The 27,754-nt window shown below is 37.3% G+C and overlaps 1 protein-coding gene across 2 annotated transcripts in view; it reads left to right on the top strand.

Moving 5' to 3' along the window:
* Positions 1–14,894: 14,894 nt before the first annotated feature.
* Positions 14,895–27,754, top strand: part of LOC121250800 (TBC1 domain family member 17-like) — a 36,513-nt gene continuing 23,653 nt past the window's right edge. Inside the window, exons 1-7 of one of the 2 annotated variants that reach the window (XM_041150022.1) lie at positions 14,895–15,093; positions 15,306–15,479; positions 15,567–15,618; positions 15,708–15,815; positions 18,108–18,192; positions 18,741–18,795; positions 19,183–19,584. In XM_041150022.1, coding sequence (XP_041005956.1) covers positions 15,031–15,093; positions 15,306–15,479; positions 15,567–15,618; positions 15,708–15,815; positions 18,108–18,192; positions 18,741–18,795; positions 19,183–19,584 — 939 coding nt within the window. In that variant the 5' untranslated portion in view covers positions 14,895–15,030. The remainder of the gene's footprint in view (positions 15,094–15,305; positions 15,480–15,566; positions 15,619–15,707; positions 15,816–18,107; positions 18,193–18,740; positions 18,796–19,182; positions 19,585–27,754) is intronic. The other variant, XM_041150021.1, reaches the window with a different exon arrangement.

Raw genomic sequence — 27,754 nt, 5'->3', positions numbered from 1 at the left:
AAATGCTATCTGACAATATAATGATGTGTTCTTACCAAGAGAGAAATTCAAAGGAATGCTGTTATTATTTTTTTTTTATAAGTGTTGGTATTTTTTAATAAATAGATTTTTTTTGTAACGTTTTTTAGTGCTATTATGGTAGCATTAGAAATTGAGAAGGGTCTTTAACGTGTTTTTATTCTAGTCCGTTATTAGCTTTATTTCTTACCAGTTCTGGGCTCGTGTTTATTGCTAAGCCTATTGAATTTTTTTCTCTCTCTAATACTCTCTTTGACCGGCTCTTTGTTAATGGTGTAATAAGTTAGTGCGGTCGACTATTAGTTTTTTTTTTTTTTTTTTTTCTAAGCAAGCATATTATAGATAATAAAACATACAATGTTTAAGGAAGATCCTTTCCACTATCAATATACAGAAAACAACTAGGAATTTTATCTAAGGGTAGGTTTCCAAATACATGATTGGTAGCTGCCCATTGCGCCACTGAGTGCGCACATCGATTTTGAGATCGATGTATTTTAGCAAATTTCCAGCCGTGATGATTTTTGGATATATGCTGAATGTTCTTGATAATTGTTGATATGTTCCAAAACGAGATTGTATCTGGGTTTTCAATAGATGCAATTACCAATTGAGAATCCCCTTCTATTGTCGCAAGATTATGATTTGAAGCCATCTTGGTTGCTAGCAGTGCTGCTTTTGCTTCTGCAATTAAAGGGATAGTGGTTTGTACCTTTTTCGTCATGATTTCCAGAATATCTCCATTATTGTTTCTTCGTATTGCTGAGACTATTGAAAACTGATCATGCACTTCTGCATCAAAAGAAAAGCTTTGATAGTTTGAAGGAGGGGGATATCATTTTTCTTCTTTACTTTGCTGAAATAGTTTTCCCTTCCATGCTTCTTTATAGTCTTCATAGATGTGCTTGAGCTGAAGGTTTACCTCTTCAATGGATAGAGAAGTGTGATTATGAACAACCTCATTTCTCTTCCTCCAGATAAAATCCATCATTATAACTGCAAACAGTTGGAAGTGGTGTTTTTCCTCCTTTTGAAGCCCCAATTCTCTTTCCGGATAAATGATCATCTAAATCCAGTCTGATATAAAAACAATAGGCAGATTTGCAAGGTTTAGAGGCCAACTGCTTTGTTGTCACAATATTATGTTAATAGGACATTCTACAAAAAGATGCATTAAAGTTTCTTTGTCGTGGTTGCAGAATATACATTCTTCTGTTTCTAAATGAGGAATGATTTCAACAAGTCTAGATCTGGTAAGAAGAATATTCCAAAGAAGTTTCCAAATCAGTAGTTTATGACGATCATGGATTTTAAGACTCCACATTGGCTTGAAGAGTGCCATTGAAGGACTTTGCTGAGTTGAAACTTGATCTATTATTGTTGCCTGATATGCAGATTTCACTGAATATGTTCCATTGTGGTTTAAAACCCAAACCACTTTATCCTGCTCATATAATCTTATTGGAATTAGAATTTTTTGTATTTCTGATATGCTTTCCTGATCAAATAGAGTTTGCATTTTTAAAACATCCCAAGTCCTGAAATTGATATTTATAAGATTTGATACTGTGAGAGTTGGATATTCCAGATCCATACCTTGGATTGGTTGTGGTTTGAAATTTATCAAAGAGGGAACCCACAGATCCTGCCAAATAGTTACTGATTCTCCATTATAAATTTGGAAGCATCGACCTCTATTGAGTAAATTTTTTGTTTTGAGTATTCCTTTCCACATGCACGAATCTGATGCTTTCTACGAAACCTCTGAAAATGTTGTGTTTTGTAAATATTTGGCAGCTAGGATAGAGCGCCATAAGCCATTTCTAGATCCACTTAATTCTCATCCTGTTTTTGCTAGCATTGTTTGATTCATCTTTTCCATCAATCTGATATCAAGGCCTTCTTCTTTTTTCGGTTGACAGATAGATTTACAGGACTTGAGTGTCAAATTATGAACTTTGTCTTTTGAGAATCTCCACCAAAAATTTTTTAAGGTTGTATCAAGAGTTTTGCAAACTGATTTTGGTAGCTGGAAAGTACTCATTTGGTATGTTAGTATTGTACTTACTACTGATTTGATTAACATGGTTCTGCCAGCCTGGGCTAATAGTTTTGACTTCCAACTTTCAAATTTTATCCCCACTTTGCTCAGCATTTCACTGTAGTTTTCTTTTTTTCTTCTACTGAATGAGGCGGGCAATCCCAAATATTTCATTCTAGCTGATGTTGATTTGTAAGGTAACCATTGAGAAATATCTGTTTTTTGTTGCTTGGCTTGTGTTTCTGGTGATAAACAGTGAAGACTTGCTCAGATTGATCTTTTGTTCTGACTAGCTTTGATATTTTGTAAGACATTCTGAAATGTTTTGAGCATTTCTTTCCGTGGCCTTTGCAAATATGATTGTGTCGTCTGCAAATAATAAGTGTGACACTGTTGGACTTTGTCTGCTAATTCGAACCCCTTCCAATTTCTGTTGGGCTTCAGCCTTTAATAAAATCCTAGATAAGGCCTCTATGACCAATATAAAGAGAAATGGTGATATTGGGTCATCTTGCTTGATTCCTCTCTGAGATTTGAAGAAGTCTCTTGGTGAACCATTGATGAGGATAGAGAACGACACTGTTGTTATACACTCCTTAATCAAATTTATCCATTTTTTATCGAATCCCAAATTTTGCATCACTATAAAGAGAAAATCTCACTCCACCTGATCAAATGCATTTTCCATATCTAGCTTAATCGCTATCAAACCTTTTTTGCCTGTCTTTTTTTTTAGATGATGAAAAAGCTCGTGGGCTATGATAGTATTTTCCTTAATATTTCTACCCGTGACAAAGGTTGTCTGTAGTGGAGAGATGATTTTTGGGAGTAGAATTTTAAGACGGTTGGCCATGATTTTGGTGATAATCTTATAGTTGACATTCGTGAGACTGATAGGGCGATATTGGCTTGGGCTATTTGGACTTGCCGTCTTTGGGATAAGAGCAATGTTGGTATGATTAATCTGCTTAAGAAGCTGACCATTGCTAAAGAAATTCTGGACTGCCAATATAACTTTCTTTTTAACAATGCTCCAATAATGCTTATAGAAAAGAGTTGTCATTCCATCTGGCCCTGGAGCTTTACTGCTAAGAATCTGTTTTAGAGCTTCTAGTATTTCCTCTTCTTCTGGTATGGCAATTAAAGATTCATTCTCTATATCCGAAATATGCTTTTCAAAGAGGTTATCCAGTTGAGTCTGAATACTTGGATTTGAAGAGGAATATATAGTTCTAAAATGATTAATAAAGGAAGACTCTGTAACAGTAGCGTCCATTGACCAATTACCTGGAGCCAGTTTGATTGATTCAATAACATTCCTTATTCTTCGGATAGTTGCTGTCAAATGATAGAACTTGGTGTTGAGATCCGTTGAAGTAAGCCAAGTGAGTTTGGATTTTTGCTTCCATAAGATTTCTTCATATTCTCTTTGCTTGTGAAGTCTATGTTGCAAGAATCTCTCTTTTTCTTGATTAGAAGAAGTCATAAGATTACTTTTTACTTCGAGAAGTTCACTTTCTATCTGATTTATATTATGGTTGATTTGCCCAAAGTGATTCTTGTTCCAGATTTTGAGAGCCTCCTTATTAGACTTGATTTTCTTGCATAAGATGTATGACGGATTGCCCAAATGAGGTTTACTCCATGCTTCACTGATTATTTGATGGATTAATGGCTCACGGGTCTAGAATTATTCAAACTTGAAAAATGGAGCTTGACGAATATTAGCCGTAGTAGCTAACAAAATTGGATGGTCATCTAAAGCTGATGATGCTAGGTGTTGTAATGTAGCATCTGAAAAAAGCAATCTCCACTCTTGATTTGCAATAGCTCGATCTAGTCTTTCCCTTATGAGTGCTTGAACATGTCTATTGTTGGACCATGTAAACTTTGGGCCCATGTAACCCATGTCTATGAGGCAATTTCTATCCATAAGGGCTTTGAGACCTTTATTTGGTGTAAAAGAGATAGACATTCCTCCATATTTTTCAGATTGATCAATGAGGTCATTGAAATCTCTCATACAAATCCAAGCCCCTGGAAAAGCTTGATATAATGAATCTAAATGACTCCAAAAGTTAGCTTTGTTGTTCCATTGGGTTGGTGCATATACATAAGTAATCAACCAAGGTTGATGTGTAGGATCAGCGTAAACTATAACTAAAATTGCATTAATATTTATATTTATAAGTTCTATTTCTACACCCGGTCTCCACAAAAGTAACAGTCCCCCTTTTTTACAAGCAGCAGGAACATGAACAAAATGATAGAAACCTAAACTATTTACAATAGAAATGGTGCGATCATCCGTCACCAAGGTTTTCGACAAAAAAACTACATCCAGGTTATAATTTCTAATATTAGCCCTTAAGTTTTTGATTGTTTTGGGACGGGCTAATTCCCTGCAATTCCATCCATTGTCTTCACTCGGCTGCTGGAGGCATTTTTAAGCTTGCCTCGCTAGCTGATTTGGACTTTCTTTGAGAGGGTACTGGTGGTATGTTATAAGAGCCGAATTTGGCTTTTCCTTTTGATTTTTTTTCCTTCCCCAAAGAGCCTGCATGCATTTCCAGAAGAGTTAAAGCCATTAAGGCTTCATCTGTTTATTGCTTTAGAGTTTTACCCTCACTTGGATCAACTTTCTCCACTTTAATAATGTGTTGGAACTTTCTTTTTGGTGCCTCAGAGAGTTCAACAATCTGCTTCCTTTTGGATGGGAGAGTTGCCTTAGGACTAATTTCACTGTGAATAGGATCATCTGATAAAAATGTTGTTGTGTCAAGTTGCATGGGGCTGAATTCATAATGAGGATTTAATTCTTCAAGCAGTAGAGTATTCATCTAGCTTGGAGGGAATTCCATTAATTTTTCGTGGGAGTGAATTTCGGGACTGCTGCATGGAATAGTTGCTTTCACATTGAGAGATGGAAGGTCATTTGGATCACGTGAACAATGAAGATTAAAATTGGAGCTTTCACAAGGTGCTGAAGGGTTGAAGCTTCAATATTCCGTAATTGTTGCATGGGGTTGAATAACTAATGGGCTTAAATCTGATGATGATGCCTCGGGCCTTTTAGAAATTAAAATGTGAGGATCCATAAAAAGAGGTCTTGTTTCCCTTTGTGAACTTGAAGTACCTGTGGGCTCCATAAGAAAAGATTGGTGAAGTCCAAGCCCAATTCCTAAGCCAAGCCCATGTGTTTCCTTTTGAGATTTGTATTTATTCACAGCCGAATAAACCTGCTGCCATTGAGATCTCCATGGTGGGTTGTATTTCATTGACTCAATGGCTGTAGAAGATTCTTGTCCCGATGGAGTAAATGCATCAGATGCCTGGTCTCTAAAGCAGAAGACAAAAGGGATATTTTTTGATTTGAGGTAAGGTTGCTTGATTCAGTGGTTGGGTCAACAATGAAAAAATTAACTTTTCTTGGTGGAAGAATTAATGATCCTAGATTACTGTAGATGCAAGGCGTTGTTGAGGTTTCTCTCATGAAATTTCCAGAAGACCTTTTCGAACTCACTGAAGATGAAAACAATTTCTGGAAATCCGGTTTGTTGACTGATACTCTCTCTATATGATCTCTTGCAAATCTGTTCTAGCCCTTAATTTCCTGCTGTTTACTTGCTTGGATGATTTCTTTTCCCTTGTTGTTGTTACCAATAGTAGAGACCGAAGAAGAAAAATTTTCCAAGTGCTCAGTTTCTTCGTACTGCCAACTATCTATTTGATGAAATGCTTAACTATTCTCATTGTTACTATTAAACTCTGCTCAGATCCATGGTCCATACTTTAGTCTTGTTGGTGGTAAGCTTAGAAAACCATAGAAGATTTGGAAATGTCCAAGTCTTCCACACGCATAGCAAAAGTCTGATAACTTTTCATATTTAATAGCTATCCAGATTTCATTGTTACCGAGTCTTGGCATCATAAACCCTTGTTGAAGAGGTTTTGTGATGTCTAGCTCAACTTTAATTCTTATACATTTTCTGAAAGCTAAGCCATAGAGAGGATCTTCCTCCACCTTGATCAAGTTGCCAATTGCTTTTCCAATTTATTTGGCATTGTTGAGTGTTATGTAATCCAGAGGTAATCCATGAATTTGTACATGAAAAGTTGCAAGATTTAGATTGATTTCATGGAGAGATGCACTCGGGGACCATGGTTTCAGAATAAGCAAATGCCCTTTGATATTCCAATGGGTTTGATTAAGCACTCTGAACTTATCTTGATATGTTCTAAATGTGAATATAAACTTATTTATATCCATATCTTCTATGAGAAAGTTTTGGATGAAGTTCCAAGAGGCTTTAATACTAGAATGAATAGCATATTTGTTCAAGGGTCTATAAGCTACTAACCTTCATATCAGGATTTTGTCTGAAGTAGCTTTTGCTATCTCTGGATCAAGTTGAAGATTAAGATCATGCCAAGACAATACTTTTGTTTGAAGGATCAGCGAGTCCATATCTATCTGAAGATGAAATCAATGTAGAAGTGTTTGATGGTTGGAAGAAAACTGAGGATTGCTTTAGCAGACCAAGATGTTTAGAAAACCTTTCTGTAAAATAAATAATTACTCGAAAATTTAGCAACAGTAAGTGCAGAAGAGTTTTACACCTCCTAGATAGAGAAAGTCTGACTTCTCACTAGCCGGCTGTGTCCCGAACCATTCAATGCACGCCCAGTCGACTATTAGTTAATTGGGTGCATTTAAGTACCATTGATGGCCAACGTTTTTTTTTTACGTTGAGAGTTTCTTTTCATTGAATGCCCAGTTGCCAGATGGAGATAAACGTTTATTTTTTTATTTAAATGATTGAGCTTATTGAGAGAAGTGGGGATTAGTTGAGTTTTGGTTTTCATTTGAGAGAGGTGTTGTTTTATAGAGAAAAATCTCTAGAGAGATTAATAAAGAGGGTGTACCTAGGTAATTTTGAGAGTTTTTCCAGATAAAAAGAAAAGTTTTCTTTTGGTGGAGCTTTGAGCTCAACCACTTGTGCAGAGTTAGATCGGGTTATACGACAATCAGTTTGGCTGTTGTATCCTGGAGGAGTCAAGTCAAGAGGAGTTATGTTGCGCTAGTTAATTTGAGACTTTGTACACCGCAGAGGGCTTGAATCTCCTTAAAAAGAGCGATATTTTCGTGCCTCAATCCAAACTGACTTTGTTTTAATTTTAATTTCATTGTAATTTTTTATATTATTGTGTATTTCACCAACAATAAGTACGGAACGATGTTAATATTAGAACACTATCATCTGACAAACTTCAACTTGAAGTATGCCCCCCATCCATCTGGCTCACGATCGTCAATAAGTTACTAATTTATGTACTAAGAATATCTATTCATTTCAAGATGACGATATCAAGATGAAGATATCAAAAGTATACATAAGTACTATGTGGTGAAGCATATAGGACTAGTAACAAACTTTGGCAGTGCTGTTGTCATTGGTAACCAATTGGTTACATTAAACTCTCAGGTCGGTGGTTGTTTGAGTGGTAGTTGTTATAATAATACTTTTGTTGTTGAAGAACTTAATAGGGAGCATTATTAGGCAGGACAAAAGACTTGAGAAAATTAAGAAAATAAGCACTTGCCGACTGAATAACATAATTAAAGAAAAGCAAATCATATCCACTAGCAAAAATATGAAAGCACATGTGGGAACTTCAGCCATGACATTTTTTTCAGGCATGCACCTGAAAACTTCTACGCACAACAGTTCTTATATGAACAACACCTGAAAGCCAGAGGAGAATATATGAGGAAAGTTTAGTGTCACTTGTAGGTCCCCTCTGATTTGATGTCAAGAGCAGCAATATTGGTCCGCATATTATTCCTACCGTCATCAAGTAACTGGATTTTCATACTGAGTGCAAATGACTTCAATTGCTTCTTTCACAGAAAATTAACTAAAGATCATGCAAATTTGTTAAAACATCTTACTATTGCACCACATAAGACCAAAGGTATTCAGGCCGCTGATTAAATACTTGGATTTATTAACTTGAGAAGAGTGTACGCAAGATAAATTGCATCAACTGCATTTTTGCAGAAAAAACTTTGCTTGGTTAAGCAAATGTAGAAAATGATACCTACTTTCTTGATTTGTTCCAATATTGACAGGATATAAAAGCACATACAATGAAAACAATCATCAAATACAGAATAAAAAATTTTAAAAAGAAAAAAGTCCCTAAAGAAAAGGCCCAATAATGATGATCACGCTCATGGAAAAGAAAAACTATAAAGGATTCAAACATGAGCCATAGAAATAGATTTAACACCCAATATAACTCAAAAATGCTAACAAAATAACCAGAACAATGCCAAAAATCCGTAGTATTAATATTATTGACAAAGGCATATATCCTTTTTAGTGAATATCATGTAAAAGAACCCATAACTAAATAAAATTCCAGCAGCTTCCTACTTTCTTATCCAGTGCCAAATCCACCTTTGGGTAATGGCTCACCATGAGGAGAGCCATAACTGCTGATGTGGGACTAGACATCAAATGAGAGTCTGGCTTGTACAACTCAGGACAAAAGCCAGCCAAAGATTGAATCCCAGATCTAAATTTTAACTCGGTGCCCTCATTATTGAACCAAAGTATTTGGCCTTCCTTTTGCTTTGAAAACACCCAAACAAAAAACAAGTTATCCTCCACAGGGTTGAATTCATTTGTTGTCCTGGTTTATGGTGAACCATCTAATCAGGGTTCACATTGTTTTTTCCCATATCGATGCACCATTTGTTTCAACAAATGCATCCATTTATCTTCTTCTTCCCTCTTTTTATCGCCACATATCCGTTTCGTTGTCCTCATTTTAACTCATTGTTTCTAAATTTAATCTTTCGGCTTCTTATAAGTAAGATAAGTTTCATTGATGAGCAAACGGCACGTACGAGCGCAGCCTTGGTTTGGTCAAACAATTCTGCTTAACCAAACACTACACCTCCAAACAAATTTTGAAGTCATCATAACTAACGTCTATTGCATTCTCTCAGCAACCAAGCAGAGCATATCCAACAAAAAGTAGTACACAAACAAACTATGCAGAAAGGAAAAAAGATTAAAAGGGAAAAAGGAACCTGCGGAGGCCATGTAGGAGATGGCAGCGGAGGCTTTTTTCTTGTCACCTGGTAGTTTATGATTCTTCTCTGAAACTATGCATTAGTCACTATTTACTCTCGCACTTCACACCTATAATTTTTTCATAACATGTGAGGGTATTTTTCATAAAGTCTGTGGGTGTTTTTCATAAGATGTAGGGGTGTGAGATAGTGAATAATGGCTGATGAGAAAATATTTTCTAAAAGATTTTCTACTTCTCAAGGGATGCTTGATTGTTGGGGTGTCAATATACACGATTCGTGAATCCAACACACACATAATTAATGAGTTTGGGTTTGATGTTAACAGAATTGGGTCAAAACGGGTTGACCCGTTAAGACAGAACTTATAAACAGGTTAATAATGGGTCAACCTGCTTAACACGAAATCAACTTGTTTTGATCTGTTTATAATTTATTTCAAAATTAAAATTTTATTATTTTTAAGTAGGGGTGTCAAATCGTGTTAACAAGTCGTGTCAACCCATTTTGACCTTGTTAAGTTTAGCATAATTTTATATAAATGTTAAATCTATAAAAAATAGAAAACTAACTATAAGTCCAAAATTACAATCTAAACAATAAAAATATTAAAATTAAAATCCCAACAATTTTACTTTTAGGTATAATGATATAATTGTAACTTTAACTTTCTTAACGGGTCAAAATGGGTTGACCCGTTAAGCATTATTGCTTAACGGGTCAACCCGTTTTGATCCGAACTCGTTAAGACTAAACTAAAACCCATTATTATCGTATTGTGTTCATGTTGGGTTAACGAGTTGTGTCACATATTGCCACTCATAGTTAAGTTGTACAATTGATATTTCTTAGTATGCCTATATTTTTATTATTTTTATTGTTGAGATTATAATTTTAGACCTATACTCATATTTGTTATTGTATGGTTTGTAATATTGGCTTTATTATATGTTAAAATTTGAAAAATAGTGATATATATATTTTTAAGATATTATGGTTATTAATAAATATAAATTTTAACTTTTATGTGAAATTATGTTAATAGGTCAAATGAGTTATGCGTTTTAGTTCAATATATTTATATGAAACAAACGGTTTAAATAAGTCATGTTGTATTAACATATTTCTAATTAATTATTAAACTAGTCAAAACGAGTGACACAATACGATACGTTATCTAAATGAGTTGAGTTAGGGTTTCGAAATTTGAAACGTTTAGCTTAACAAGTTGGGTTCAGATTGACATATATAGTCGAATATTCATGACTTGACATGACACGACACGTAAACACGATTTGCCACCCCTAGCCTTGAGAATATAATGAGATAATACTTTAAGGTGTTATTTTATAAGGTTTTAGAAAATGGTTTAGCATAATTCAAGCATGAAATGGTTTGAGAATAATATTGAAATAATTTGAATTATGATGTTTTATAAGGTTTTAGAAAATGAGAGAAAAAAATTTGAATAAAATATTATAAAGATAAAATATTGTTATACTATAATTTTTTAATAGTATACTTATTTTGTGCTTTGAAAATGTTGAATTATTTTTTATATTTTATTTGTAAGATTGAGAAAGTTGTAATAAATAGATAATGATTTGATGAAAAAATTGAATATTTAAAATTAAAAAATATTTGTATTTAAACGATGTTTGTAAATGAAATGAGATAATATGAGATGAAATCTATTCCAAACAACCCCATAATTGAGGTTTTTTATTTTCTTTATGCATTCTAATAACGGGTGAGAGGATTAGACAAGTCATCTCATTTTAACATTTAAATATTATTTATGCACAAATATTTTTTAAATTTAAATTTTTAATTTTTTCATCCAATCATCACAACATTTTCAAATTTCTAAAAAAAAATATAAAAGAAATTCAACTTTTTCAAATTTCAAAATAAAAGAATAGTAAAAAAATATATTCTAACCCTCTTTTAACTATATAATTTTTATATATAATTTTTTATTTTTATTTTTTAAAATTTAATAAAAAATTTAATTTAAATTATTTTATTATCATTTACAAATTACCTCATTAATATTTATAAATGTTTCAATCATCTTTATCATTTGTAACCAAACCAACCAATATACGACGATCCTCACCATAAAAGAAGAGTATCTCGTAAAGTTGGGAAATAGCAATAAACCCAAAGAGTTTCATCGTACGGTTACAAATGCAGTGACGTAAAGCAGGGTTTTGGAAAGAAAATTAACGGCTAAGATTAATTTATTTCGGTTTTGAAGAGTAGTAGCAGCTCTTGGATTAGTCCTGAACGCTAACGGGCTGTAAGAAAAAGAATTGGATTACTCTACCACTCATAATATCCCTTAGAACATTAGTATTGAATTATGCAAATGCAAATGTAAAATTTGCATAATATGACATGATTTTACATTTGGCTATTTCACTTAAAACTTATTCTCACATTGGATTATCTATATATTAGTCAAAATAATAATAAAATATTATAAATTTAATAATATTTTTTTTTATTTTTTTTGTTCTATTAATTTTTTTCATAGATTAAGAGCTATGTGGAAATATTAATATTATACAATATGAGACTTAGATAAAGATGTGGATGGCTCCTAGAGTGCAGCAAATACATTCTAAATATTTCATACAACACTATTGAAAAAAACACATGTCTATTACATTTTCATCTAAAAAAAAATCATTGAGAAAAACACAAGTCATCACTAATGTTCAATACATTTCAACCTATTACAAAAATATACACACCTCCAAAAGTCAGCCCATCACTAATGTTACTGTCCATCACAAAAAATAAAGACAACACTCAATCACAAAGTTGATGCCCAGCCACATGTATTTCCATCACATATGGCTTGACGACCACTAAAATTAGACAAAGTATACATTAAACATATACTACTGTTAATTACAACTTCGAAATGGGCTAGAAAAATACTTATACACCTCCAAAAGGTGTGGATGAGTCCTCGGACGATGATATGATTGCAGACTTACTCATTAAACTATCGAAAATTTCATCCTGAAGATGTTGGAAATAAAGTTGCTACTTTGATTTCATCCCATCAAGATCTAATTTAATTATTTCAGCTTCAAACTTCTTCTTCTCAAGTGCAAGATGTTCATTTCTATCCTGCTCTTACTATTAAATTCTCTTCTCTCCATCCTGAATATATTTCTTTTAGCAGTCATGCGAGATAAGGCATGGGTAAATTCATCATTTACATCATCTCTACACTTCCTCTTTCTTTCCTTGTCTTTCTCGGCCTTCTTGTCTGGAAGTCTCTCAAGGACAACCTCCACATTGTCATCCAAAATATCGTCTCCGTCTGGAGTTAAGTTAGCACTGGCCAGACGTCTTCCATGTGGTTTCCTCCTTGTTGACAATGTTGACTGATGTTGCTGCCATTTTGGTTTGTGTCTCAATAGACACCAACAATACTCTATGGTAAAGTTTGTCTTCTCAATTTCTTTGTACATTATTTTTACTTTCTCAATCTTAAATGAACAAAGTAATAAAGTTAGTATGTAAATAAGCCCAAACATATAAAAAAAACTAAAGGAAAAATAAAATTAATATCTTATCGACCTCTGTGGTACCACTTGGATGCAACGACTCTACTTGTGCTAAAGCAGCACAAAACTTGTTTGTGCATTTTTTGATCGATTGCCATCGATTGGTTAATGACGCAATCGAACATTCAAGATTGTTTGGTTTTTTATACTCATGATAGTATTTATAAATTCTTTCCCACATTTGTGTGGATTTTTTGTCAGTCCCTTGAATAGCATCAACGCAAATGTTTAGCCAAGCTGAAACAAGGAGATTATCCTCCTCAGTGGTGAAAGACACACCTCATTGAGAATTTTTAATAGGTAGCCTTCGTTCACCTTAGCTTGTGATGGTTGGATCACCACATTATTATGTATGCTATTGAAGGGGGTGCTGCCTTTTCCTTGTCTACCACTTTACAAGAGAGTAGTGAAAAATGGATCCGTATCAAATGAATGCTTCATCCTTAAATAATTTAAAGTTTATCATAATTAAATGAGGTAAAACATAATGAAATGAATGCACGTGATAAATAATCTCACTAAAACTTGTATACTTTGGGTATCATATATGTAACATTTTAGCATACTTAAATCATGGATATTAGAAACTAATGAAGAATAAATTATTTCAAAGAGTACCTACCCAGAATTTTCCTTATTTCCAACAATAGTTTGACAAGCAAGTCTACAAGATTCAGGTTTCTGTACATAATAACCTAGGTTAGTTTTTTTTTTTTTTTATTCTAAACCTCAGCACATCTAATCAATGTCCATATATTACAACCAAGATCAGCTTTTTTCCTCACCACTTTTCATTCTAAACCTCACCACTTTTTTTATTTTCATGGAAGTACTTTGTTTTCTTGCATACAATATAAACTTAAAAAGATTTTCACAAATAATTTTCCAAGGCATCTTACTAGAACAAATGATGTCAGGCTTATAAGTCTATCAATTTTACCCATCATCATAAGCATCCTCATGTTGAATCGACAGTCTCTTAAACTTAATTTTCATTATACCTGATGACCATGACAAAGTCTTAGCTTAAACCTAGATGTCAAAGCAAATAAATTGAAAAGTTGGTTATGAAAAGATAAAGATAGATCATAAAACAAAAGCTTTTTTATTGCATTTGACTTGTCTAAAAGTGGGAACATCTAGAGTCACAAAATACCATTTGACCTGTAAAAGCCAATTCCAATAAAAAAAACGTATCTCTAAAAACAAAAAAAACTCTAAATTGTATTTTTCCGCTCTTTCCTTTGTTTTTTCACCCAACCAAACAAAAGGGACACATTACCTTAAGACAAAATAAACCCAAAACTCGAAAAAAATAAATAAATATACAAATCACCAGCATAATCCAATAAAAGAAAAACCTAAAATCAACTATCGCAACCAAATTTGAAAGAACTTAGGATCTTTTAATCAATCACAAACTCAATTCACAAAAGAGAAAAGAAAAACCTCAAGGACAGTGGAAATCAGGAAAAGCTAAAAAGGAAAGTACCTGAAGATTTCCTTGAGTTCAACCATGATTTATATGGGGAATGGTGAGTTTATGAGGTTGGGTTTAATGAAACCTACAAAATCACTGGGTTCGGCACCGTATATTATAGACAGAACACTCGAGAGGGGATAAAAAAAATGTAAGACTGCGGGAGAGAAACCGAAAGGAAATGCAGTGACATATATTGGTGATGAGAAATGAAAGAAATCCAAAAAGGAAGAAAGGAGAAATAGAAGAGAAATAGAGGGAAAAACCGGGAGCTAAATGATTTAGGGAGAGGGAGAATTGGGAGAGAGAAAGTATTTTTTTATTTCATTTGGTCTAGCTACAGTTAAATCTAAATATAACCCACAACACTAATTTACTGTAACTAAAAGTTATTTTTTTTACATTTGCATAATCCATTGCAGTGGATTTTTATTATCCAAACTCTTTATTTTTTTTGAATTTGCATAATCCAATGCTAATACTCTTACCGCCATTCACTTTTTGTTTTTTAATTTTTTTAATATATTTAAATATTTAAAAAAATAAAAAAATATTTTAATACACTTAAAATTATTTTTTTAATCACTAGATAAAAAAAATTTTAATTGAACTACAAAGTAATTTTTTCCTAATAAAAACTGCCCCAACACATCTTTTCGGTCCCACCATTGCTCCCCCACTCTCTCTTTTTATCTGTCTCCCTCCCAAATCGGTTGCCCCCCCCTGCCTTCCTAACGAAGAAAAAGCTTCTCTCTCTCTCTCTCTCTCTCTCTCTCTCTCTCCCGCTCAATCCCTAGTCATGCAAGAAACCGACCTACACGATTTGTCCGACGACGCCGATTACGCTGCGTCACAGCTCCAAGTAAGCGTTTTCCATCCGTATCCGATCTGCCACCCAAACACATCGATTATTTTTTGCAAGATTTCGTTTAAATCGAAATCAAATTTAATTCGGGATTCCTATTTCAGTTTTTGCAAGAATTGGTTCCCGAACTTTAGCATATTGATCGAATGGCAATTAATGCGTAATCTGTGAGTTTGATTGAGGTTTTTGTTTGTGAAATTCGGTTTTAGGGGTCGGCAAGCATGATGGGAAGCGATAGTCGTACACAGAGCTCGTCCAGCGAGCCCGACGGTGCGGAGATTGTCTATATGAAGGATAATGTGACAATTCATCCGACGCAGTTCGCTTCCGAGAGGATCAGTGGGCGATTAAAGCTGATTAAGCAAGGCTATACTCTCTTTATGGTAATTTCTACTAGTTTTCTGTTTGTTTTTGTTATATGCCTGGGTTTATTCATTTTTTTTTCTTTTGTGTGTGTGTGTAATTGATAGACGTGGATTCCATACAAAGGCCAAAGCTCGAATGCGAAGCTGTCCGAGAAAGGTTGTTGGCTTTAGATATCTAATTTAAAAATTACTGTCTGTGAGAGTGATATAATGTCTGAATTTATTACTGTGTGGGTTGTTATGTAGATAGGAATCTTTATACCATAAGAGCAGTACCTTTTACGGAGGTGCGGTCCATTCGGAGGCACACACCAGCACTTGGGTGGCAGTACATTATCGTTGTTTTGTCTTCAGGTAAAACAGTCGGGCATTATTTTGTAGGGGTAAAATATTTATGATGTTGGCTACAATGTTTTTGAAGTTCCGTTATTTATGTTAGACATACGAGCATTATTGGTTATGATCATGCTAGACTTCTTAGATGGACCTTCTCTTATGTATACATGAGAAGTACCTAACTAGGGTTTACAACCAAAAGTAGAAAATCATGTACATTTAGCCTGTTAAAAACAATGGTCCCTGCCAATAAGAACAAGTTTTAAAAAAGAAAACTTTAAGCTCATCCATCGTTCTCTCGCGGTCCTCGAAGCTTCTATCATTTCTCTCCCGCCAAATGCACCAATACATACATATAGGAACTATTCTCCAGATTGCTGCCACTTGTGGATTACCTTGGAGGCCTTTCCAGCTTGCTAGGAAATCCACCAGCCTAAGAGACATGACCCATGATAATCCAATTCCCGCAAAAAAATCATCCCACATAATCCTGGCCACCTCATGGAAAAGCAGATGATCAACTAATTCCTCATTCTTCTTACACATGCAACACCAGTCCAACACCATTACCCAATGTTTTTTCAAATTATCTGTGGTAAGAATCTTATCCGAGGATGTTTTCCAAATAAAAAAAAAAAAAAAAAACTACTTTTGAATGAGTGTTCGTCTGCCATATACTCTTCCATGGGAATGTGGTCATTCCAAGGCTCGTTAAAATTGGGGAAACGATCTGAAAATGAATCTACCTTTCTTGGAGGGGCTTCCGTTCATCTTATCTATGGTACCCTCAATCTTGCTTATGGAATACAATGCCGCATAGAACTCTGTGATAGCCTCCAACTCACAATCTTAGGCCGCCCTAATGAAATCTCAATTCCATTGAGGGGAGCCACTAGAGAAGACCAAGAGGTTAGCTATCACTGCATCCTTCACTTGTGCGAGCTCAAAAATAGCTAGGAAGGTGTCGTGGAGGCTTTGTTCACCACACCATTTATCGTACCAAAATCTAGCACGAGAACTGTCGCCCACCACTATATTTGCATGTCTTTGGAAGATCTCCCAACTTTTTCTAATGTATTTCCACAAACCCACCCCATATGGACCACATACCTCATTTGAGCACCATCCTCCCCAAGCCGCCCCAAACTTTGAATCTATAATAGACTTTCATAGGGCCCCCCTTTCGGGTACCACCACAACCATTTACCTAACAGAGCTTGGTTGAACTTCATCAAATTACGAATCCCCAATCCACCCTTAGAAATTGGAATACAAACAATTGAGCAATTTACTAGATGAAATTTGAACTCTTCCCCCATCCCACTCCACAAAAAGTCACGTTATAACTTCTCAATATGGTTGGCAACCTTTGTGGGGAGCGGGTTCAAAGATAGGAATTAGGAAATAGGTGGATAGATTAGAAAGAGTATTTTTAATCAAAGTGAGCCCATTTGCACTCCACCTTTTCAACAACAACATTCCAAATCCTCTTTGATTTAAAGGACGCACCTAGTGGTAAGCCAATATACTTCAAGGGTAGAGAAGATAACCTTACATACCAAGAAAGAAGCTAGATTCACCACTTCTGGGACAGCCCCCACCGGCACCAATTCAGACTTTGAGAGATTAACTCTCAACCTCGAGACGGCTTCGAGACAAAGAAATAGAGCCCTCAAAGATTGTATATGCTTAAGATTTGCCCCACAAAAGATGAGAGTATCGTCTGCAAAAAAAAAGGTGAGAAATATCAATAGAGCCATAATCACCCATTCCCCACCGGGAAACCATAGAGAAAATCACCTTCCACAAGGCCCACAATCATCGTGTTGAGAACTTCCATGATGAATTTAAATTGTAGTGGAGAGGGCGGGTCCCCCTATCTCAAACCACAAGAGGAATTAAAGAAACCCACTAGTGCAAGATAGAGAAGTGAATTGTAGAGATTCCAAACTCTATTCAATTACACCATCTTTCTCCAAAGACACATCGTGCAAGTAAATAAAGTAAGAATTTCCAATTGACGTGGTCATAGGCTTTCTCCATGTCTAATTTGCAAAGTAACCCAAGTTCTCTAGATTTGAGTCGTCCATCCAAAACTTCATTCGCAATTAAGTGAATCTAGAATTTGTTTATGGGTGAATTATCATATTCGTATGATACTCTTTTTAGCAGTTCTACTTTTTTCTATCATGAGTTCCTGCATCATTTTATCCTTTTGTAATTTGAAGCTTCTATGGTCATCTATGCTGCATGACTGAATTGATTCATTGCCATGTATGTCTATAATTTGTGAATGGAAGTCTTCTGCAGGACTTGCTTATCCTCCTCTTTATTTCTACAACGGAGGAGTCAAAGAGTTTCTCGGTAGTATAAAGCAACATGTTTTTATTGTGAGGTTGGTTATTGTTACATATGTTGCTTCTTTTTTTCTTTTTTTGTCAAGAATAAAACTGGAACCAATCTGGTCCAAAATGCTGGTCAGTAATGCAATGTATGAAGAAGTTTGTAGTTTTATATCTTCATTGCCTTTAAGAATAAAAATGAGGATGAAAAAGATATTCACATTGACGAGGGATTTTTTATCAATATGCTACGGAATTACCAAAACTGGAGAAGGTTACTGCAGTGACCAAGCTATGTACTAAGAACAGAAAATCATTAATCGGAGGTAAACAGAATTTATGATCATAATGTCATCGATTATTATGTCCATTTTGTGCTTGTGGTGCTTTAGTACATACATATCAATTTTTTTTTTGATAAGTAAGAAGAATTTATTAAGCCACATAATTAGGCAATGCCCAAGTATATAGGAAGTATATAGGAGATGAACCTAATTACAAGCTAAGCGCTGTGAAAAACATACTTATCAAGTTATACTTATAAAAAAAAAGATTAGTACATTCTACCATTGTTCTAAGTTTCTTTTTTGTCGATACCTAGGTCCGCAGAGGATGCAAATGTATTTCTAGTGAACGATTTTCAAAATCCTCTCCAGGTGCGCATTTTACCGATTTACTTTTTTGGTTGGTCGATTAATAAATTCATAATGTTCTTCTCTGCCAATGATGCTGGCACATGAGGATAATAGATTCTGTCTTAGTTTTACCATAAGAAAATAAGTCTTTCTGTTTCTTGCTATATGTATCTTGCTTTAGATCAAGTGGAGGATTAACAAACATGCATTCCCTTGCTTTGCTCTCTCATTTTCCATGAACATATGTTTTCAACAATGCAAAATATATGAAGTTTGAAAGTTGGCCTTACCTTAATCGACCTATATTTTTTTAATCTTTGTGGCTTTTACTTGATGTGTTGAATATGTAATTATAGACTGTTCAATAGCAACCGGGTACATTTTATCATGTTTATTGCTTTTACACAGAAAACTTTGTCTTCTTTGGAGCTGCCTAGGGCTGTTTCTGTTGTTAGCGAGCCATCTATGTCCGTTTCTGTTGGTGAGTCCCCTTTAAATGATAACCAGGAGATAACTGATGCTGGGGTTCGCAGCGAAACTTCAAGTGTTTCTCAATACAATGTGAAGCAGAGGCAAAAGGGTCATGATCCTGCTCGAGATCTCTCAATTCAAGTCTTGGAAAAATTCTCTCTTGTGACCAAATTTGCCCGTGAAACAACTTCACAAATCTTCCGTGAAAGTCATGGTAATGGGTTTGGTGCGATTGAGAGGAGAAGCCATAATCATTCTGCCCTTGATTCTGCTCAGAAGGCATCCAATATTGCTGAAAAAGTTCCTGACACCATCCCCGTTGCATCAGATCCTTTGGAGGTATCTTTTTCTTCCCTTTGCTTCTTCTAATTAAAACAAAATGGTGATTTCAGGATATTTTTTAAGTAAATAGGAATAGCAATTTCAGGAAAATTGGTGCTATGAAAGTTGAGCTTTTGGATGAATACAATTGGATTATCTGTCATAGCATATAGTCGTTAAATGTTGATAAAGTTTAGTGCAAAATGTGAAGTCATTATCATACCAGATCTTAAATAATTTTTTTTTACAAGTAAAAGATATTATTAATAAAGATAGGCATAGCTCAAGTACACAATTTGGTATACAAGAGATAAGACCTATCTAGGTCACAGTAGTGGAAACAAGAAAATCATGAAAATTTAGGCCATTAAAGTCTACGGCTATGGCCTATAGAAATAAAGTATGGAAAATTAAACATTGAAGTTCCTCTAGTGTCCGCTCCTTATCATTGAATGTCCGATCATTACGCTCTTGTCATATGCACCACATAATGCAGATAGAGACAATCTTCTGCACGGCTTTGATTTGTGGAACACCTCCAGGAAGTCTCCAGCTAACCAATAACTCAACCACTGTGGCAGGCATTACCCAAGTTAACTCTACTCGGCCGAACACTTCAATCCACAAGACTCTAGCTGTCTTGCAATGTAACAAGAGATGATCCACTGTCTCGCCGGATTTCTTACATATACAACACCAATCTAGAATAATTATTCGGCGCTTCCTCAGATTATCGGTTGTCAAAATCTTGCTAGGGCAGCTGTCCAAGCGAAGAAGATCGCTTTAGGGGGCGCCTTATTCCTCCAAATTCTTCTCCATGGGAATTGAACATTCAGTAGTTGTGTGAGGGACTTATAGAAGGATTGAACCGAGAATGCACCCTTACCTGCAGGTGTCCACCACAACATATTGGCTCGTTGTCCATTCGGCTTCACGGAATACAATAGGCTGAAGAAAGCCTCAAAGTTGTCTACTTCCCAATCTTGGGCCGCTCTACTGAAAGTGATGTTCCACTAGACTTGGTCCCCCGATCGAACCCTGAGATCCGCCGCTGAAGCTTCTTGATCACATGCCACCTGAAAAACGGATGGAAAAGAATCATTTAGAGCCTCATCCCCGCACCATATTTCCCTCCAAAATTTTATCTGAGAACCCACACCCAGCACTAATTTAGTATGGTGAGTAAACAGCCCCCACTCTCATTTAATATGCTTCCAAACCCCCACTCCATAGGCCCCATTCACCTCTCTAGTACACCAACCACCCCACAAGCTTCTGTATTTGCAATCAACCACCAATTTCCATAGGGCTTTTAGTTCCATATTATATCTCCATAGCAATTTTTCAAGTAGGGTCCATGAATGTTCTCATATTTTTTATATCCAACCCACCTGAAGAGATTTGGCCTGCACACCTTGTCCTAACTGACTAGATGGAATTTGAATTCATCCCCACCTCGCTCCATAAGAAATTACGGTGAGAGTTTTCAATCTGTGCTGCCACACTAGCTGGAAGCCTGTAATTGAAAATAATGACAGAAAATATGTTGGTAAGTTAGAGAGAGTCTCTCCTTTTTTCTCTCCGTACGTAATAGCTTCCAAAAATATTTTCACGTCTAAGATGATAATTGGATTTTGAGTTATTGTGGTGACTTAAGTATGGGTTTCTTGTAGAGGTGGTGATTGAATCCAAATGTTTTATTTTGTCAAGGCTGGTGGTGGAATGCTGCGAGTCATTGAAAGAAACTGGAAGTCAGAACATGTGGTTCTGTTTGGTCCATCTTCAGTGCAGTGGCTTGGGAAGGTGCTAGAGGAGAGTATGAAAGGAGGAAGAAAGGAGGTGTATTCAGCAACTAGAGATGGATATTGTAGTATTATTGCCCAGCGTTGCTCAAATCGTAGGGGAAGATATCTTGAGGCTGCTGAGTATAACCAGGGGGGAGAAGAAATGTCTTGTGCATTCCAGAAGGTGAGAATGGTTGGGGGTGGAGGAAGATGAGGGAGGTGCTGCTTGAGCCGAGAAAGGTGCTTCCTGGTGGAGGTCAGTCGAATGTTGTCAAGGGGAGATGAGGCACCAAACACGGTCGTATAAGGAGGCGCTCTCTTCGACGATGCCGAACGTGGTGAGGAAGGGTGACGGTGGCGGGAGGGGCACTGTCAGGGGAGTTGGGCGTCGTGAAGCTCCGTCGAAGCAGTATGGTGTGTTGAGCCACTCACTTGGCAGAAGTTCTGTGGCATGTCAGGAGGTGTGGGAGGTACGTAGGACGTTGTTGGAGGTACAAGGGCAGTTACGGATGCTGCAGAAGGACATGGCTGAAGTACTCGAGGCTGTCGGTCTGTTTAAGGTAAGAGATGAAAAGGGGAATTTAAAAGGCAAACGGAAGGTTATGGGTGATGGGCTTAGAAAAGCCCACAATGAGACCCAGCTGAGAATTAAAATTGGTAAGGGTTGGGGTTTTTGGCGTCAGACGGGTGGGCATTTTAGGTCTAAGGCCAGTTTGAAGGCTTCGTCGAGCTCAGGCCCCTGTGATGGGGCTGGGCCGTCTAAGCCTAGGGCCCATTGTGATGGGTCTGGGTTCGGGGCGAGCCTACCCAGGTCCATGGAAGGTCCATGAGACATCGTGAGCCGCAAACTCGCGTGTCCCGCCGAGTTACAAAGTCTTGGCTTTGTGCCGGAAAGTGTGCCGTCGACGGAGGATCAGGTGAAGGTTGCACAAACAGTGCCGACAGAGGGGATGGGGGTCGCCGATGATGGGCCGCCGGTGTGCTGTGTGCAAAAGGCGCTGGTGGAGTTCAGATCGCGTTTCTCTGCCCCAAAGGAAGCTCAAATGTCGCCGATGGTTGGAGGAGACGCGGGTCTTGCTCTGACGAACTTGTCTGTCAAGTTGTATGAGGATTTAGAGGTGGCTGAGGAGGAGGATGATTCGGTTGACTTTATGCATTCGGTGGAGGATGAGTTGTTTCTCCCTGAGTCGTGCGACCAGCTTTTGCATTCGGTGGAGGATGAATTTTTTCTCCCTCAGGCATGTGATCAGGTGGCTTGGAAGGGATTTCGGTGGGCGAAGAGTTCCAGAATTTTCAGATTGATAGGAGGGGGGTTCCTATTCCATTAAACTATTGCTATCCAACCCAAGCCTCAGATTGGGTCATAAATAAGGTGAAAGAGATCTAACATTACGTGGGGATTAATTGTGAAGGGTATGAAGAGCAGTTCATAGCACTGTTAGCTGCTATGGAAGCTAGACATCAACAAAAAAGGAAAGGGGATTCGAAGAAGAATCGGGAGCTGAAAAAATTGGCGTGGTCGATGAATTTGGAGGGAAGTTCCAGTAGGAGTAGGGTAAAAGGGAAGGGGCTGGCTATTCCCAAATGAAGCCTAAGATTGTGTCTTGGAATGTACGTGGGCTTAACAAGGTAGATAAGCGCCACCGGGTTTGGCACTTGCTTCGTGAGTGGAAAGCGGACATTGTGTGTTTACAGGAGACGAAGTTGAAAATGATAGATAGAAAGATTGTGCGAAGTTTATGGAGCGGTGTTCATGTGGATTGAGTTTACTTGGCCTCTATAGGGGCATCGGGAGGAATTGTGGTGATGTGGGATAGGAGGGTGGTGGAGAAAATGGAGGAATTTATAGGGAAATATATGATAGCGTGCTCCTTTAAAAGTGTGTTCGATAATTTCTTATGGGCTTTTGCAGGTGTCTATGGTCCTAATCTAGACTTTGATAGAGGATTATTGTGGGATGAACTAGCAGGGGTACATAGTTGGTGGGATCTTCCATGGTGTATTGGGGGTGATTTCAATGTTGTGAGATTTCCAAGTGAAAGCTTCAGAAGAAGAAGAATGAGGCCTGCAAGTGTGGAGTTCGGGGCCCTGCCACATGGTCAAATAACCCAGACTTGGTCTCACTTGGATCACTTTTTAATTTCATCTGAGTGTGAAAGCCATTTTCCTGAGGTATGGCAAAAGCGTTTGGTACGCTTAAATTCGGATCACTGGCCTATTTTGCTAGATTGCGGAGGCATTCATAGTGGGAGATGATATTTAAGTTCGAGAATATGTAGCTGAAATCAGAAGGTTTTGTGGAGAGGGTTAAACAATGGTGGATTTCTTATCAGTTCAATGGTACACCTAGTTTCATTTTTGCGAACAAGCTGAAGGCCTTAAAAAGAGACCTGAAGGAGTGGAATAAATAGTCGTTTGGAGACATAAGGGAGAACAAAAATATCAAGTGGTTGGAGATTCAGGAGTTAGATAGACTTCAAGATGGAAGGCCACTTTCTGAGGAGGAGCAATCACAAAGAACTGTGTTGGTTGCAGATCTTGAGAGAATTATTTTACAAGAAGAAATGTCTTGGCTTCAAAAGTCAAGAGCATTATGGTTAAGGGAAGGGGATCGGAGTACGAAGTTTTTCCATTGCATTGCAAACTCGCATAGAAGAAACAATAATATAGAGGTACTGAAAATTGAGGGGGTGGAGTGTTGGGAAGAGGAAGTTATTAAAGATCATGTTACTAATTTCTTTGAGAAGCTCCTTACTGAGCAGGTGGGGTGGAGGCCTACTCTTGATGGGTTGGTTTTTGACACCATTGAGATGGGGGATGTAGCTAGGATGGAGAGGGCTTTTGAGGAGTACGAGGTGTATGATGTAGTAAGGAATATGGTAAAAGATAAGGCCTCCGGACCTGATGGTTTCTCTATGGGGTTTTTCCAAGATTGTTGGGAGGTGATAAAAGATGATCTTATGAAGGTGTTTCAGGAGTTGTACTCAATTGGGAAATTTGAGAAAAGTCTTAACAACACTCTCCTTGCTTTAATACCTAAAAAGGTGGGGGCGTGTAAGATTACGGATTATCGGCCTATTAGTCTAGTGAATGGAGTCTACAAGATTATTTCTAAAGTACTAGCTAATCGGTTGAGTGTGGTGTTGGGGAAGATTGTTACTAAGCCTCAAAATGCTTTTGTAAAGGGTAGACACATTCTTGATGCGGTTCTTATTGCTAATGAAGGTCTAGACAGTAGATTGAAGGCTGGGAGTTCAAGGATTTTGTGCAAGTTAGATATGGAAAAGGCGTATGATCATGTTAATTGGGATTTTCTTCTGTATTTACTGGATAAGTGTGGTTTTGGGGAGAGGTGGAGGTCATGGATCAGCTGGTGTATTTCCACGACAAGATTCTCTGTATTGATCAATGGCACAGCCCAGAAGGTTTTTTTGCGAGTTCTCGTGGCTTGAGACGAGGGGATTCGTTATTTCCCCTACTTTTTGTCATTGTGATGGAGGCATGAAGCAGGATGATTTCGGCTTTGGTGGCTAATGGTTTTGTAAATGGTTTTCAGGTTGGATCCTTGAGTAGGGGTATTACTACTATTTCTCATTTGTTGTTTGCAGATGATATGCTTATTATGTGTGAGGACAATCCTGATCAGTTGCGTGCTGTGAAGGCGTTGCTTCTTTGTTTTGAAGCTGTGTCTGGCTTAAAAGTGAACTATGATAAATCCGAGTTGGTGCCGATTGGGGGAGTCCAGAATGTTCGAGAGTTGGCAGAGATATTGGGTTGTAAGATAGCGTCTCTTCCTATGATGTACCTGGGACTACCGTTGGGTATAAATTCGAGGACTTGCTCGATATGGGATACGGTGATTGAAAAAAATAGAAAAGAGATTGGCAGGTTGGAAGAGAATGTACTTGTCGAAAGGGGGCCGGATGACGTTGATCAAGAGTACACTTTCTAACCTACCCACCTATTTCTTATCTTTATTCTCTATACCAGCAAGTGTGGCCGGTAGACTTGAGAAGCTTCAAAGAGATTTTCTGTGGGGTGGTTTAGGAGAGGAATTTAAATTTCATTTAGTCAAGTGGGAGAAGGTTTGCCCTCCTATCTCCAGTGGCAGTTTGGGTATCAGAAACTTGAGGTTGTTTAATCGGGCGTTACTTGGAAAATGGTTGTGGCGTTATACTAAAGAACCGGAAGTCTTATGGAAAGTAGTGATTGAGAAGAAGTATGGTGGTTTAGGGGAGGGTTGGTGTACTGGAAAAGTTAAGAGGCACCTATGGAGTGGGGCTATGGAAACATATAAGAAGAGGGTGGGAGGCATTCCATCATCATACTCGGTTTTAGCTGGGTATAGGGTCCAGGATCAGATTTTGGAAGGATGCTTGGTGTGGTAACAGTGCCCTTCAAGATTTGTTTCCTTTACTTTTCCTGATTGCAAGTGATAAAGATGCTACAGTGGCGGAGGTTATGGGAAGTGCGGGTGGGAGTACACACTGGAATATCAATTTCATCCGGGCGCACAAGATTGGGAGGTGGAGAGTTTTGTAGATTTGTATAGTCTGTTGTATTCTTGTCGTCTGAATGTCCAATAGGAAGATGGTTTGTGGTGGACTCCTGCAGGAGGGGTATTCACAGTTAGATCCTTTTATAAGGTTCTCATACAAGAACCTGAGATACAATTTCCTTGGAGAAGGCTTTGGAAGAACAAAGCTCCACCCAAAGCTTCATTTTTTGTGTGGACAGCATCCTTAGGTAAGATTCTCACTACAGATAATCTGAGAAAGAGAATAATCATTACAGATTGGTGCTGCATGTGTAAAAGTGGGGGTGAGTCGGTGAATCATCTACTTTTACATTGTGAGGTTGCTAGGTCTCTCTGGAATGAGGTGCTCAATAGAATGGATCTAGCGTGGGTGATGCCAGAATCTGTGGTGGAAATGTTGGCAAGCTAGACCCCCTATTCGAGGTGTGCAACAGATCAAAGCGGTTTGGAAAATGATTCTAATTTGTATCATGCGGTGCTTGTGGAAGGAACGCAATGAGCGGACATTTGAAGACAGAGAGATCTATAGCGGAGCTTAAAATTTTCTTTTTTAGGACTCTTTGTACTTGGGTTATTGCTGTAGACTTCAATGGCATGAACTTTCATGATTTCTTAGTTTCTAATGAGCCTACGTAGATAGGGCATAATGACCTTTGTAACTGGCACTTTGTTGCCCATTATTGTATTAATAATACTTGTTTACCTATAAAAAAAAGAAGTTAGAGAGACTACTCTTAATGAGAGTCATCCAGCCACCTTTCGACAAGTACAATCTTTTCCATCTTGCCAATCTTTGTTTTATCTTCTCGATAACTGCATCCCAAATTGATAAAACCAGTGAGGCAGCCTCCAACGGCAGTCCCAAATATTTCATGGGAAGAGAGGCGACCTTACACTCAAGTGTGCTGGCCAATTGCCGAGTGTTGCTGATGTTCCCAACTGGTACTAACTTTGATTTATCGAAGTTCACTTTCAAGCCTGACGCTGTTTCGAAGCATATTAAAAGTTCCTTTAGTGCCCTTAGCTGGTTTTGGTCTGCCTTGCAGAATATATATTTTTTTTTACGAGTAAATGGTAGTATTAATAAGGATAGACATAGCCCAAGTACCCAAGAAGGTATACAAGAGGTAAGACCTATCTAGGTCGCTATAGACGAAAGAAAATCATGTACATTTAGGCCATTAAAATTTATAGCTATAGCTCAAAGAAATAAGATGCAAAAAAATAAAGCTCGAAGCTCCTCTAGTGTTTGCTCCTTGTCTTCGAATGTCTGCTCGTTTCGCTCTCACCGTATGCACCACATAATGCAGGTAGGGACCATCTTCCACACAGCTTTGATTTGTGGAGCACTACTCGGCATCACCCAACTGGCCAATAACTCAACCATTGTGGCAGGCATCACCCAGCTCACGGCTATCGCTGTCTCACAATGTAGCAAGAGATGATCCACTGTCTCTCCAGTTTTCTTGCACATACAACACCAATCTGAGATAATTGTCTGGCACTTTCGCAGATTATCAGTAGTCAAAATCTTATCTAGGGCTGCAGTCCAAGAGAAGAAGAGTGTTTTAGGAGGCGCCTTATTCCTCCACAATTTTTTCCGTGGGAACTGAGTATTTGGTATAAGTGTAAGAGACTTATAAAAGGAGCGAACCGAGAAAGTACCCTCACCTGCACGAGTCCACCATAGTTTATCGTCCGCCCAATGCGTTCAGCTTCATAGAATACACTAGAAGGCCTCAAAACTGTCTATTTTCCAATCTTGGGCTGCTCTACTAAAAGTGATATTCCATTGAACTTGGTCCCCTAAACGAACCAAGAGGTCTGCCACCGAAGCTTCTTGGTCACATGCCACACGGAAAATGGA

This window comes from Juglans microcarpa x Juglans regia, chromosome 2D, assembly GCF_004785595.1.
Source record: "Juglans microcarpa x Juglans regia isolate MS1-56 chromosome 2D, Jm3101_v1.0, whole genome shotgun sequence".
NCBI lineage: Eukaryota > Viridiplantae > Streptophyta > Magnoliopsida > Fagales > Juglandaceae > Juglans > Juglans microcarpa x Juglans regia.
This window is presented reverse-complemented; position numbering and strand designations above follow the sequence as displayed.